Source organism: Nicotiana tabacum, chromosome 4 (assembly GCF_000715075.1).
Source record: "Nicotiana tabacum cultivar K326 chromosome 4, ASM71507v2, whole genome shotgun sequence".
Lineage (NCBI taxonomy): Eukaryota > Viridiplantae > Streptophyta > Magnoliopsida > Solanales > Solanaceae > Nicotiana > Nicotiana tabacum.
The window spans coordinates 10,971,896-10,988,368 of record NC_134083.1 but is presented as its reverse complement, the minus strand read 5'-3'; the positions used below and the strand labels follow the sequence as shown (position 1 = coordinate 10,988,368).

The 16,473-nt window shown below is 40.4% G+C and overlaps 1 protein-coding gene across 1 annotated transcript; it reads right to left on the bottom strand.

Annotated features, from left to right (window-relative positions):
* Nucleotides 1-6,437: 6,437 nt before the first annotated feature.
* Nucleotides 6,438-8,535, bottom strand: LOC142179796 (uncharacterized). Its single transcript, XM_075250672.1, has 3 exons — nucleotides 8,332-8,535; nucleotides 7,065-7,179; nucleotides 6,438-6,979 (listed from the first exon to the last, which is right to left on the bottom strand). Exons 1-3 carry the CDS (start codon nucleotides 8,533-8,535, stop codon nucleotides 6,438-6,440), a joined length of 861 nt encoding a protein of 286 aa, XP_075106773.1.
* Between the last annotated feature and the right edge of the window lie 7,938 nt (nucleotides 8,536-16,473).

The following is a 16,473-nucleotide window of genomic DNA, read 5'->3' as shown; positions in this document are numbered from 1 at the left end:
GAATCTTTTTATCAAAGTGTGTTCTTACAAATGAATATCACATGCCCTACATCATTATCTCTTTTCCTATATATATGAGACATATCCGTAACAAACTCTAATAGTACAAGTGCAGAGAATATCCACTAGTATATTCTCTTTAATAACCTATTTTGAAAACTAGCCGTTACAGCTCTGTTAACGGTACTCGACCTCGATCATTGTTGACATTTCGACCATAAATCTCGCTGCTTCCTAGTCGACCTCGACTATTCCTTTCCTTAGTGCTATCTTGCCCTAAATATTCTAGGGCACATTTTGACCTATACAGTTAGCCCCTCAGATGGCCTTGATGAGCGGATTCTGTTTGTCGTGGTCGAAAATATTGGATGAGTGGGTCGGGTCGTGATGTTTGAGACGAGATGGCAACGTGAAATTTTGTGAGCCGCAACTTTTGGGGTTACTGTTTAACCAAAACATAAGATTCTCGGCCAAAATCTATTTTTAGAAGAACTCGGGTTACTGATAACTAATAAATTCCGTACTTTCTCAATTATATGAAAGGAAATAAACTTGACAAGAAATATGAAAATAATTTATTGAAAACAAAAGAAAGTAATTGTATTCCAGTAAGAATCAGAACGTGCCTTTGCAAGTGAAATTCTCTTCCCTTATATAGGGGTTTACATTAATGACATTAAATGAACCGTTATAATTGGTGATCGTAATTGTCCATGAAGATTCTGTAATGGTTCCGATTCTTCTTCCTCATTAATTGGAAGTTCGTGAATCTTCCCTTTTTATTGTCTTGATTTATTTCATCTGTGTCTCTTCATTGAACAATTTAGGCTCGAGCAACTGCATCACTTCATCTCGTGAATGATTTGTTCGTACCTCTTGTAACCCGTGCATCTTTTAATTATTACACTCATGTTGTCATCTTTTTAGTGATCTATATATCATGTCATGTCAGCCACATATAATTCCACGTATATTATTTATTTTCTACCAATACAGTGCACCCTTAGCAGTGAAGTCGGAATAAGGCATTCGCCTTAGCATCCGCACCATGTTTATGGCGGAAATTTTTTGTCGTCGTTTCCCATGTATCATTGCGTCTTCTTCAGAACCAACGTGTCACATGTCACTTCGATTTAATGTATGTGCCACATGGCCTTCATCGATTGGGTCTGCGACTCTTCACCAGTTTTTAGGGCTTTCTTGCAGCTGCGTCAGTCACGAAGTGACTGTTTCATTATGATGTTTCCATCATGACTTACTTTACATGACAATTGCTTTTTCTTATAAATACCTCATGTTCTTTTAGTTTCACGAAACCTTCAATCTACAGTGTTCTTCTTCTTTAATCGTTCTTGTTCTTCAGCACGTATTATTTTATTATATAACCATGTCTTCATCAAACCCCGATCCTCGCCGAGAAGTAACTGTAGATGAACTTTCCCCTTCAACTATTCCTGTTAAGAGTAGAAGAGGTGGTAAATTACGTAGTTTAGGATCTGTATCTATTCATGGTTCTACTTCCCAAACCAACATTATTACTCCTTCTTCTTCAAGGACTAGGGCTTCTTCAACCCATAGATCTTCTGCCAGAAATAGGGAATCAAGTGAACCTATTCGATAACCAACGGTTGATGAAATCATTCCTCAAGAATTTTCTTTCTCTACTGATCGTGAATCGATTAGGAACCAAGTTACTTCTATGACTTCCCATGATCGTGCCGATGTCTATTCGTCCCAGATTACTAATGGCTTGATTTCTCTTGTGCGAAGAGAATTCCACTAGAAATCTAATTTTCCAGTTTGAGTTCCTGGCTTAAACCAAAGGATAACTTCGTACTAGGCTGGTTATTCTTTTGTTTACACATATCCTTTTACCTTAGGTTTTAGACCACCTATTGACGCAGCGATCATAGAATTTTGTCGTTTCTTTAACGTTTGCTTAGGACAGATTGGTCCTATTGTATGGAGAGTTGTTGCATGTCTACGATTCCTATCTAATTTGGCTTCCTTACCCTTTACCTTTCAACACTTGCTTCATCTTTATTCCCCTAAGTTATTTCATTCAGGGGTCTTTACTCTCGTGGCCAGAAGCAAAAGGGTTTTAGTTAGCCCTGAAGATGATAGAGATCGTGGTTGGTATGCCTGTTTCGCTGCTGCTCCCACAAGTAGTTTGGTGGGTGAGGAGAACATGCCTTTTCCAGAAAAGTGGAATTTTGCACGTAAGTTTTTTTTTTAAGTATCTCTCTTCTTCTTTTATGAGGAAAGAAGACATTTACGATCTCGTGGATTTTTTTCTTTTTTTTTTAGCAACCATGGAAGTTTTTGAAGAAATACCAAACTTCCGTGCTTAGGTAGAGAAATTGTTGTCGGTTGCTCCTATGGAAGGAATGTCTTGGAAATACTTTTCTCATAGGTTTGGTTGGAAAGTCAAGACTCATAGTATCCTTCTCTTTAATTTTCCTCCTTTCTTTTATATTTACTTGGAGGTTACTAATTTTTTCCTCTGATAGGGTTTCCCATTCGAGGTGTCAGTGCCATATCTATTACTTCATCAAGACTCTCTTTGTCCCTTGCTCAAGAGATGATTTTAAATTCTTCATCAAAGAGAAAAGCGGAGGGAGCTCATGGCTCGGAGGGTGAAGAGGAACAAGAATAGGGTCCTTTAGTGCGCAGGCCTCAGGCTAGGAGGCGCATTATTTCGGATGATGAAATCACCCCTCCTCCAAGTTCAGTTCCTGTGAATGAGCCTAAAAGTGATACTTTAGTGAGTTCTGATGAAGAGATGAATGTTGCCCCTCGTGACTCTACCGATCAATTATTTTTCCGTAGTTTTGATAGTGAAGATTTTGGTCCTGTTTTCGAAGAAGTACCCCTTGCCTCTTTTCCAGTGTCAGTTCCTATTGATTCTCAGATTTCCGCTCCTGTTGTTGCTGCTACTACTCTTCCCGTGGCTGTATTCACTTCCTTAACTGTCCCTATTACTACTACTTCTCATGTTGAAGTTGGTACTTCCAGTAGCAATAGGATGATGAAAAAGGTTACCATAGAAGTCCCCGAGGATGGTAATCTTTTTTAAAAAATCTGGTCAAGCCGACGTATGGCTAAAACCTCTACTTGGCCCAGTTGAGAAGTCGAAGTTGGAAAGCCAAAGTTCCTTGAAGCGGATGAAAGATATTGTTCATTCATCTTTAAAGGTAAAATTCTTAGCTCTTTCCTTTATTTTCCTCGTGATTTATTATCTTTGTTTGATAATCACTTCTTCTTTTTCTTTTGTAGATCAACTTGATAGGCACAGAGCTTATGAAGAAAATTGCCCACACTGAACAGCTAGTCAATGATTATCGTACGGAGGCGGACAACTGGAAGGAATAATACGAGGGTCTTCAGTTGGAGAAAGAAGTTTTAGATGAGGAGAAATGTACTTTGGAACAGCAAGTAAGAGTCTTCAATTGAAAAAGCCTCTTCCAGTCAAGTTGGCAAAGATAAAGACATCCTTGAGTCTTCATTTGCAGAGCAACTTTCCAAAGCTACCGAAGAGATTATGGGTTTGAAAGAACTCCTTAATTAGAAGGAGACCTATATCGGGGAGCTTGTTCAAACACTCACTCAGGCTCAAGAAGACCTTAGTGCCTCTACTGATAAGGTCCAGTTCTTGGAGAGATCCCTCGCCCCTTTGAAGGCTTCTTATGATGCCTCTTTGACTAAAAGAGAAGAGTTGAAGGCTGAAATTGAGCAATGGGAGAAGGACTATGAGGCTCTCGAAGATAAATCAACTCTTGACGTAAGCTGGGTTTATCTGAACACGCGTCTCGAGACTTTGATGGAGGCTAGCCAGGAAGGCTTTGACTTGAATGCTGATATTGCAAAGGCTAAGGAAACTATTGAAAAAACGCAGCAAAGTCAGAACATTTCCTCACCTGAGGTCGGAGTTCCCGAAGGTAATGAACTTACTCCTGGTGAAGTTGGTGTTCAAGCCTCTTCTGTTGAAGTCGAATCTTCTCCCGCTACTGATGATGCCATATTGGATTCTGCCTCTCCCGCTGCTGATAGTGTTGCTTTGGATTCTGCCCCATAGTGTTCTTAGTTTGTTTCTTGAACTTTTTATGGGAAGTTTGTTTTGTTTGTTTTTGTTTTTTATTTTTGGAATGATTGGCTAGTTTTTACCCCTGGTCCGTTTTGGGGTTTGTAATCAAACTAATACCTTGGTTTTAACTAAGTTTATACTTAGTTTTAACCAGGTTTATTATATAATATTTTATTTGAGTTTATGTTTTACTTTTTGACTTGCATTTTAAAAATGTTTTAGTATTTCGTGATTTTGGTATAGACACAAATTTTATAAAAGAGGGCCTTTTTATAAACGACACTAATGAAGAAGACTTCTCAACTTCATATTGGTGTAAATATATGAAAGAAGTAGGAAAATACATGTTTTAGAGAGATTTCTTGAATAATTTGAGGAAGTTTCATATTTTGAACTTTCAAATTATATAACACTTTACATGTATTCAAGTAACTTTTTGTATAACATCTACAACTCTGTCATAATTGTTTTCCTTATAACAGATTTCATAAAATAGCTAGAGAGGCATGGATGCAACAATATTTATAAAAGGCACAAGAATTGATAAGGCAATTCCAATCATGGAAGATTGTGAAATACCCAGGGAAGAAAATGCAGAAGCAGATGCACTAACTAATCTTGCATCAGTTGCGAAAATAACAAGTGCAGAAAATGCTATCGTAATACATTTAGTTCATTCAGCACTGGACCGGAATAAAAATGAGGTAAGATTCAATAATCTGACTTGAGATTGGAGAAACGAGCTTGTTAATTTTTTGTAGTATGGAACCGTACCTGAAGGCAAAAAAGAGTCTCAGTCGCTTCGACGAAAAACTGCTTGTTACTGTTTAATTCGAGGAAATCTATATCGAAAAATATTTGGTGGACCTTTAGCAAGATGCCTTGGACCTGCTCAAACAGAATATGTGATGAAAGAAGTGCATGAGGGGCATTGTGAAAATCACGCAGGAGGTAGATCTTTGGTAAAAACTCTAATTAGAGCAAGATACTACTGGCCTAAAAATGGAGGAAGATGCAGAAAGTTTTATAGTAAAGTATGATAGATGCCAACGATATGGAAATAATATGCATTACCCAGCAGAATTATTACACACGGTTATTTCCCCGTTGCCATTTATGAAGTAGAGGAATGGATATAGTGGGTCCTTTGCCACAAGCTAAAGGAAAGGTACGATTTTTGTTAGTATTAACGGATTATTTTTCCAAATGGGTAGAGGCAGGAACTTTCAAACAGGTGCGAGAAAAGGAAGTAATGGATTTTATTTGGCGGAATGTTATATGCCGATTCGGAGTGCCAAAAAAAATCGTATGTGATAATGGACCACAGTTTATAGGCTCGAAAGTCACCGAATTTTTTCAAAGTTGAAAAATCAAACGAAGAACTTCCTCACCTTATCATCCCATGTCAAATGGACAAGCTGAGTCAACAAATAAGATTATTATTAATAATTTGAAGAAAAGATTAGAAGAATCAAAAGGCAATTGACCCGAGGTGTTACCAGGAGTATTATGGGCTTATCGAACAACAACAAAGATAGGCACAGGAGAAATACCATTTTCACTTGTTTATGGTTCAGAAGCCTTAATCCCAGTTGAAATAGGAGAGCCAAGTATGAGATTCACACAAGCAACAGAAGAATCAAATGATGAAGAGTTAAGAACGAACTTGGATTTACTCGAGCAAAGAAGAGAAGAAGCTCTAATAAGGATGTCAGCACAGAAGCAAACCATTGAACGATACTACAACAGGAAGGCTCATCTCGGATATTTCAAGATTGGGGACTTCGTTCTCAAAAAGGTTTTTCAATCAACAAAAACAACTGGAGCAGGAAAGTTGAACCCAAATTGAGAAATGTCCTTATAAAGTTCGAGGTATCGCTGGGAAAGGTGCTTATGAATTAGAAACCATGGACGGCAAGGAGTTACCTTCGAATTAGAATGCTGTTCATTTGAAGAAATATTATTTCTAAGCAAGAGAAATACCCACGGTCAGGTATTACTTAACTATGATTTTGTTTTGTTCAGTTAAATTATACTAACAATTTTAGATGATAGGCAAAAAGCTAGCCCACACCAAATGATGATATTAGACCTGAAAGACACGCGGGATACAAAATTATTCCCGGTCTGGGTTACAACCTTTTTGATGGAAATAAAAAGGGTTAAGTTGTCATCATTTAAAAATATATCTCTGAGTCCCGTATGTATTTTCCTTGTCAGGAAATGGACCACATGAAAGAAATAATCAAATGCTCGAGATTTCATACTTCAAAGCTCTAACACTTGGGGGACTATGGAAGGCAAATAAGACTGAAAGTGAAAGAATACTAAAGAAGACTAAAAGAGTCAGAATTCAAGTCAAGCCTGGATCAACCCAAAATTCAAAATCCTGCATCTGATTGACTACCAGCTGAGTATCACTTTTAATCACGATTTGCTCTATGGAGAGTTCTCGTGCCAGTTCTAACCCTGCAATTACAGCTTCGTACTCTGCTTCATTGTTAGTAATAGGGTAACATTTAATTGGTTGTCTTATACTTTCTCCCGAAGGTGGAATTAAAATAATACCCAAACTTGCTCCTTTAATATTTGAGGAGCCATCAATAAATAAAGTCCATGTACCAAGATTAGATCCGGTGAATATTTGTAATTCCTTTTCTACTTCAGGAACTATTTTTGTGCTAAATTCTGCTACAAAATCTGCTAAAACTTGTGATTTTATTGCAGTTCTAGATTGGTACATGATATCATACTCACTGAGTTCTATTGCCCACTTGGCTAATCTACTTGACAATTCTTGTTTATGCAAAATAATCCTTAAAGGATAAGCAGTTATTACGGAAATAGGGTGACATTGAAAGTAAGGTCTCAACTTTCTAGATGCCATAACTAATGCTAAAGTAAGTTTTTTCTAAATGAGGATATCTAGTCTCAGCATCCATTAAAGATTTACTGACATAATAAATTGGAGATTGTTTACCTTTGTCTTCTCCTATCAAAACTGCACTTACAGCCATTTCTGAAACTGCGAGATAAACGAACAACCTCTCGCCATCTTTTGGTTTAGCCAGCAAAGGAGGATTTGATATGTATGCCTTCAAATTTTTGTGGGCTGTTTGGCATTCTTCAGTCTACTCGAACTGATTTTGCTTTTTTAGCACTGAAAAGAATTTGAAACTTTTCTCCGAAGACTTAGAAATAAATCTTCCCAGAGCTGTTATCCTTCCTGTCAATCTTTGTACCTTTTTTTTGCTCGTGAGTATATCAGGAATTTCTTCAATAGTTTTGATCTGTGCAGGGTTTACTTCAATACCTCTATTAGATACAAGAAAACTTAAGAACTTACCTGAAGCTACACCGAAGGCACACTTCTCTGGGTTCAATTTCATATTATAGCTGCGGAGGATCTCGAAGGTATTTGAAATATTTTTAAAATGATCTTCCGCTCATGCAGATTTGACTAGCATATAATCAATATATACTTCCATAGTCTTTCCCAGGTATTCTTGAAATATCTTGATCACCAACCTTTGATATGTGGCTCCAGCATTTTTCAAACCAAAAGGCGTGACTTTATAACAATAAGTCCCCCTGTCCATAATAAATGAAGTTTTTTATTTATCCAAAGGGTCCATTTTTATTTGATTATAACCTTAGTACGCATCTAAAAAACTCAATAGCTCATGACATGCGGTAGAATGAATCAATTAATCTATATGCGGTAAAGAGAATGAATCTTTTGAACAAGCTTTATTTAGATAAGTATAATCTACGCAAACTCGCCATTTACCTTTTTGTTTTGGAACTACCACAATATTAACTAACCAATTAGGATATTTTACCTCACGTATTGAAACAATCTTAAAGAGTTTTTGTACCTCATCATGAATCACTTAATTTTTGAATGAACTTTGCTTCCTCTTGTTTTGCTTGACAGGTACGTATGATGGATCGTCATTCAATTTATGAGTCATCACCTCCGGAGGTATACCTGTCATATCTGAATGCGACCAAGCAAAACAATTTGCGTTAGCTTTTAATAATTCAACTAACTTACCTCTCATTCCTGGGCTCAGCTTTGCTCCAATATAAACTTTTCGATCTGGCCATTGTTCGAATAGCACAATAGTTTCGAAATCCTCAATTGTTGTTTTGATGTTTTCATTCTCCTCTGGTTCTTGAATTACATCCGCTCTCGAATCCATATTAGTTTGCTTTCATACATTTTTTTATGAGATTTGATTTACCATGTCTTCCACTAAATCCTCATTTGTATCAATGATTTCCTTGTGTGATTGCACCACTGAATTGATATTCTTAGTAGTTTGTTGGTCCCCTCGAAGTTGTTGAATTCCCCATTTTGAAAGAAACTTAATAACTTGATGTAACGTAGATGGCACAGCATCAATGTCATGAATCCATGGCCTCCCAAGAATTACATTATAGGCCATATCTGTGTCTATTACTTAAAATTTTGTCTCTTTGATGACTCCTTCTGCAAATGTAGTTAACATTATCTTACCCTTCGTAATAACGGTTGAATTGTTGAATCCAGATAAGGAACGTGCTTTTGGTATCATCTGGTCGCCAATTTGCATTTTGTTCACCACTCGCAATAAGATAATATTCACGGAGCTACCTGGATCAATCAAAATTCATTTTACATTAGTATCATGTATAAGTAAAGATATTACCAGTGCATCATTGTGAGGAATCATTAAGCCATCCGCATCTACATCATCAAATGTTATGCTATCTTCTTCCAAGGTTTGTCGAACTCGCTTTTTGTGGGTTACTGTGAATTTTGCCATTATTTTCGCAGCTGTGTACGTTACATCATTGACTTCTTCTCCCCCGCTTATCACATTCACTATTCTCTTTGGAGATGGAGGTTTTGGAGGTTCTTGTCTATTTTTCATGTAAGACTATTTACCTTTCTCGCTGAACAGGTCTATCAAGTATCCCTGCGTCAACAAATATTCAACCTCACCTTGTAACAGTCTGCAATTTGATGTTCTATGGTAGTGGTCATTATGAAAAACGCACCAGAAATCTAGATTTCTTCTATTTGGGTTTGATCTAATTTCCTTTGGCCATCGCACCTTATCTTCCATACTCCTTAAAGCAGCTACCAACTCACAAGTATTGATATTGAAACTATAGTCTCCAATCCTTGCATTTGCATTGGTATCCCCATCACGCACATCTCGATCTTTTCTGAACCTAGATGATGATGAACCTGAATATCTGTTCCTCAATCTATGGTCAGATCGTACATTTTCTGGCTTGGAATGTGCCTCTCGCCATGAGGGTCCCATATAAGGCTCATACCTGTGTTTACCAGACCTCTTTTCAGATTCCGACCGCCTCGATCCTGTTCTCTCATCATCCTTTGACTGAGCAACGATATTTTCTTCAATCCGCAACTTGGTACTATACATGTTATATATGTCATTCCATGTTGTGATAGGGAATTCTCGTAATCTTTCTTTGAGCCTCCTCGTGGCTTCTGAACTTTTTTCGTTTAGATTACTCGCGAACGCCATGACTGCCCAATTATCAGGTACTCTTGGTAGCATCATTCTTTCACGCCGGAATCTATCTACAAATTCTCTAAGCAATTCTATATCTCCTTGATTCACTTTGAAGATATCTTCCATTCTTTTTTCAACTTTTTGAGCCCCCGAGTGTGCTTTTTTAAATAAATCTGTAAGCTCACCAAAAGAGTCAATAAAATTTTCAGGTAAAAGAGAATACCATGTTAACGCCCCTTTCGTGAGTGTTTCTCCAAATATTCTGACCAACACTGACTCCATTTTCTGCTTGGTTAAATCATTGCCTTTTACTCCGGTGGTGAATGCAACGACATGGTCATGTGGATCGGTTGTTCCATCATATTTTGGGATGTCAGGCATTTTGCACTTCTTGGGAATGGGCAATGGAGCCGCGCTTGGTTTCCAGGGTTGTTGCGAATATTTGTCGATATCCACTCCCTTAATCATAGGTGGTACGCCAGGTATTTGCTCGATGCGGTCGTTTTGTTCTTTCACATGTTTCTGCAAAGTTAGAAGTAAAGTTTGTAAATCAGAATTATTTGGTGCACCTGGTCTCCCATCACGTGACTTATTGGGAGTTCCCCCGCTTCCTGAATTAGCAAGCCCTGAGCGTGGGATTTCCACAGTTGCAGTATTATTTGGGGGAGGAGTTGGTGGTACAGTTGACATTCCCCTCACGAAAGCTTGGAGAGCATTATTCACATGTTCAGCGATCAACTGTTTCACAGCTTCCTGCTCAACGATCTGCTCATCTCCATGTTGTTTATTCGTGTGAGTAGCAGATCTTTCATGTATTCCTTCTCGAGAAGTGCGTAGAGATCCTCGAGGTGATGGAAATGGAGTTCCTTCTACCTGTTGATTATTTTCATTGACAGTTGACATGATTTGGTTGCGAGAGAGAAAGATTTGGAAAGTAAAAAGATTATCAGATTTCCGGTAACGGAACTAATTTGTTTAACCAAAAAATAAGATTCTCGGTCAAAGCCTATTTTTAGAAGAACTCGGGTTACTGATAACCAAGAAATTCCGTACTTTCTCAATTATATGAAAGGAAATAAACGTGACAAGAAATATGAAAATAATTGATTGAAAATAAAGAAAGTAATTGTATTCCAGTAAGAATCAGAACGTGCATTTACAAGTGAAATTTTCTTCCCTTATATAGGGGTTTACAAATATAACGTTTCATTCCTTTTATGTCTGAGTCATTATGAGCATTAATGACATTAAATGAACCGTTATAATTGACGATCGTAACTGTCCATGAAGATTCTATAACGGTTCTGATTCTTCTTCCTCATTAATTGGAGGTTCTTGAATCTTCCCTTTTTATTTTCTTGATTCATTTCATCTGTGTCTCTTCATTGAACAATTTAGGCTCAAGCAACTTCGTCCTTTCATCTCGTGAGTGATTTATTTATACCTCTTGTAACCCGTGCATCTTTTAATTATTACACTCCAGTTGTCATCTTCTTAGTGATCCATGTATCATGTCCTGTCAACCACATATAATTTCACGTGTATTACTTATTTTCTATCAATACAGTTACATCGTTTCTGGATAAAAGATGACGTCATGGCATCATGCGTCATTATGGTGCATTTTCCTGATACTTTGCATTATTTCGCGTACGTCTGTTGATTGGATCTGCTGCTTCGATACCTGTGCTAGGTTATGATGGCATAATTTCTTGATTTTGATGCCTGCATTCTTATAAATAGGGATGTAAGGGCATACACTCGCGTTTTACAGATTTCCCTAATCGAAACCTTGTGCCTTCTTCTTATTATTCCATTGTTATGCATCTTCTTTTCCTGCTCTAGCGATCCCTGTTACTTTTAATATTTCATTACTTGAATACCCTCTCTTTCTTCAGAACTATGGTTAATGTATCTTCTGGTCCCAGCGAGGGAAATAACTCGGTTCCCTTGGTGATGGTTTTGCCTCCTCACGCGGAGTGCGTCTTTGTTGCCATTGAGGATGAGAACTTCCCCACGGTGGAGGAGATAATTCCTCGTGGTGACAAAGTCAAGCCTGATTTTACAAAGGCACGTGAAGTTGAGCCCGAGATCTCCGAGTCGACGATGAAAGAGGCCGATTTATTAGAGCTTAGGGCTAAATTTGACCATCCCCGCTCACATCTAGTTGGTCCATTCAGCGCGGGATGTGGTACAAGTCCACCGCCCCGGGTATTATGCGTTCTATGCCTACCCTTTTTATGTTAGCTACACTCTTCCCCTTCTCCCCTTGGCGGAGGAGTTTCGTCATTTCTATGGTGTTTGCCCGACTCAGCTCGCGCCATATTTCTATAAGCTCATTAGGATGCTTACTAAGTTTGCGGAATTGGCCGGGTTCGAGATCACGCTCCAGCATTTGATGCATCTCTTCGCCCCTAGTTTCTATAAGGGAACAATGTTAAACCTTCTCTATCGAGGGGGCAAGTGCCTGGTGGTGAAGATGGACGATAAGATGAGCCGACAGTTCTGGCACAATTTTTTCTTCGTCGAACCAAGGATGTGATGGCCAACGCAGACGGCTTCCCCAAAACTTGGAATTATACTCGTAAGTTTCTAACTTCTCTTCGCTGAGGCATTTGATTTACTTGCTTAGTCGTGAGTTCTGATCTCTTACTTATGCAACCAAGACTACGCCCCCTCCTTTGGCCGGGGACATTTCTGATTGGGTTAGCCAGCTCCTCCCTCACATTGCAGGAATTCGTGAGTGGATGAGCTTTTTAAAGAAGTTTGGGCCTGCTCCCTCCTTAACCGTACAACCTATTTATTTTGTCCTCTTAGTCGCTTACCATTTTTTAGTTTGCTCTGGCTGACCCTCTTTTCTTTTGCGCTTCTTTTAATTCCAGCCCGAGGGCCTTCGAAGAGGCCAGAGCTCCCCCACCTGCATTCCGTTAGAGGAAATATGCTTCCTCTTCGGCGTCTACACCCTTTATGACCGCGGCAAGGTATGCTCTCCCTTTGGCTTCTGTCCAGTCTACGACCACAAATAGGTCAGCTCGCTCGTCCGTCCCACCTACTGCTACTTCAACAACAATCTCTTCTCCACCTACGAATATTCTGACGGCGGAGCCTCCGGCTTCCCCTTTAAACTGTCTTGTAGACGAGGAGGAGGAATCATCACCAAGTGACGGGGATTTGGTGCCCCGTAAGAGGAGATCAGTGGACGTTGGTGACGGGGCTACCCGGACCATGGATTCTGTGATGGATGATTTTACTCTTTGGGAGACAGCGACCATAATTCTTGAAGGCAACGTTGAACTGGCGTCTGAGGTTCCGAGATCGGTGGAAGCCGTAGAGAGCGTATCTCTTCCTTCTGTGATGATGGAATTCTAAGGGTCGGCCGCTAGAGTTTCTGATACTTCACGACAAGAGGGGCCATCAACCTCGCGGTCGGCTGATGGTGCTTCTTCGCCAGCTGATGAGAGAGACAAAGGTGTTACCGAGGACGGCTATGAGACGAGCTCAGACCTCGACGTTGTAGAGCAGAAGATGATGGAAGAAGGATTTACTCAACTCGAGGTGAGGTTGGAGGGGTCTACACGGACCACTGCGATCCCCATGGATCGTGATATGTCGTAGAGCACAAAGAACGTGGTCCCTACCCTTGGTCCCCTTTGCTACTGCGTGGAGGGTGAAACCCTCAAAGATCTGGATGACGTAACCTTATCTAGGAGAATAGCCGACCTCGCACTCAGGGTAAAATTTTCAAGGCCTCTATTTCCCTTTCTGTTATATTCAAAGTTTTGGACTTCGTTTTAGTGTTTTGCCCTTGTCAGCGGAGGCGTTCTTATTTTTTATTCTCTATCTTTTTGTGACTGCATACCATGATCTTGGAAATTGAAAGCGCCCGAAAGGAAGAGAGGCGCAAGGCTATATTCACGAAGCTGCAACGCAAATACTTCGAATACTGTGGCAAGTACTGGGAGATCCACGGGCGGTTTGGCGATGGCAGCAATTTGCAGGCCCTTTGGGACGAGTTTAAGAAAAAGGTTGACGAGCTGGTGAAGGTCATCGAGAAGCGCAATGTCCTTGAGGGGACGTTGAGAAACATGTATGAAAAGCTCTAGGTCAGCAGGGCCGGGGAGGTCCAATGCGGTGACCTCCAGACGCAGGGGGTCGAGTTGCGCAGGTAATTGGAGGAGTGTCGCATGCAGATGGAGGTTCTTCATGGCGAGATCACCGAGAAACAAAACGAGTTAGATAGGGCGGAGTTCGCTCGGTCGAAGGCTTCAAGGAAGACGGAGGCCCTTGAGGTGGTGAGCTAGAATCTCCGTTCTGAGCGGGAGAACGACTTGGAAATGGCAAGGCTAAAAGAAGAGCGGCTTGATGAGAGGATCAAAGAGTTGGAGAAAGAAACTTCTAACCTCTATGACCGAGTTGCTGCTCTTGAGGTCGAGAAGGCCCAATTACTGGCGCAATCGTCCTCTTCCCATACCTCGAACTTTCCTAACGTCCCTCGAGAATTGTACGATGAGTGGATTTATGCCGAGGCCCAGCTAGACATTTTTCGAGATTTGCATACGGTAGGATTTGTGTTTGGGGCCGCCCTTGAAGATGCTCGTGTTAAGGCTCGCGAAGCTCAAGTCGCTTACAGGTATGACCCTACTACGTAAGAGGCCGGCGGGGCCGAGGGGAATGGAGGTATAGATCGGCTTGAGCAGAATGCCTGGTATGATATTTCATATCCTGAGGGTGAAGGCGAGGGTGTTGAAGGTCAAGAGGGCGACATTGTTGAGGGTTAAGTCAGCGAGGATGTCGCAGATCGTGATGGAAGTGGACAGTAGTTTTATTTTTTGACTCTTTGTTTATTTTTGAATGTAGTTGGTGGCATCTTCATGAGCCTTTGTAAAAAATATTCTAAGTATGAAATTCCAACTTCGTTATTTTCATTTGATTCTCTTCTTGTGGTTGGTATTTGTATGTTTTTTAATTTTGTCGCTTGGTTGCCTTCATTTTCTAGTCGTAATAACTTAGTTCGAACAAAGTCGAACATATCTTAAGTTTAATTATGGCCGAGGGCGGGTAGGTGTTAGTTCGAACAAGGTCGAACATTACCTATATTTAATTATGGCCGAGGGCCGGTAGGTGTTAGTTCGAACAAGGTCGAACATAATCTATGTTTAATTATGGCCGAGGGTCACTAGTTGTTAGTTCGAACAAGGTGAAACATAACCTATGTTTAATTATGGCCGAGGGACAGTAGGTGTTAATTCGAACGAGCTTGAATCATAACCTAAGTTTGATTATGGCCGAGGGCCGGTATTTGTTGGTTCGAACAAGGTCGAACATAACCTACGCTTAATTATGGCCAAGCGCCAGTAGGTGTTGGTTCGAACAAGGTTGAACATAACCTACATTTAATTATGGCCGAGGGCCGGTAGGTGTTAGTTCGAACAAGGTCGAACATAACCTATATTTAATTATGGCCGAGGACCGGTAGGTCTTAATTCGAACGAGGTCGAACATAACATATGTTTAGAAAGATATGCCTCTAGGTGCGGAGTTTGTCGACATCGTAAACTTTAGGAATTGTTGCCTTGGTTGTACACTTGGAGAAATAGAAAGAAACTTCATGCATTGCTGCTTTGTTCATACACTTGGAGAAATTTAAAAAATTTTGGGTGTTGGCTGGCGTTCTAGTCCCAGTCCCACCCAATCAAGTCCCTTCATTGGTTGACCTGAGAGTGCTTGAGAGGCCAAATAATGAACTAGCCGTCTTGTGCCTCCATCTTTGCGTACTTCGACTTGAAGTGTTCCCTTCGTCGCCTCGTTAAAAACCTCCTTGAGAAAACCAAATTAGGACAAAACTCAAGTAAGGGAAAAAAGAGTACGACTTGGGGGACGCTTTATCCCTTAGAAGTCGAAGTACTTGAGGTGGGTAATATTCCAGTTGTCTGGTAGTAGCTTTCCTTCCATTGTTTCTAGTTGGAATGACCCTTTGTTTGCTGTTGCCATCATTTTGTACGGGCCGTCCCAATTTGCTCCTAGTCTTCCTTCCCGTGGGTCTTTGCTTACTTGTGTTTTAGCTTTAAGCTCATAGTCCCCGACTTTGAGTGGCCTGACCTTTGGCTTCTTGTAGTAATAGCGTTATACTTGTTATTTTTGGGTGATCATCCTTATGTAGGCCATATCTCTTGGTCGAGCTCCTGCCTTGTGCTTTTATTGTTCCTTGGTCCGCTCTCGTGAGAGTATCTTAGGATGGGCTCCCCGACCTCGACTGGTATTATTGCATCAGTCCAATAGACTAAAGAGTAGGGCGTCTCTCTTGTGCTTGTCTTCGGCAGGCCCACATTACTTCTGGTAATATTTTCGGCCACAACCCCTTGGCTTCTTCAAATTTTTTCTTCATGATGTTCAGTATCGACTTGTTGGAGGACTCCACTTGCTCGTTTTCCGCGGGGTGGTATGGCGTCGAAAGTATTCTTTTGATATGCCACTTCTCAAAAAATTCAGCGACCTTCTTTCTCGTGAATTGGGGTCCGTTATCGCAACTGATCTCTTTGAGGAGGCCGAACTGGCATACTATGTTTTTCCATATAAAGGCGATCACTTCCTGTTCACATATTTGGGCGAATGCTCGTCATTCTATCCACTTAGAGAAATAGTTTGTTGAAAACCAGAAGGAATCGTATGTTACTCGCCATACCGGGATGGGGACCACGATGTCCATTTCCCATTTGATGAATGGCCAAGGTGAGGTGACCGAGTGGAGGTGTTTTCCTGCTTGGTGGATCACTGGGGCATACTTTTGGCATTTTTTGAATTTTTTCATGAAGTCCGCGGCCTATTTTTTCATGGTGGCCAGTAATACCCTGCCCA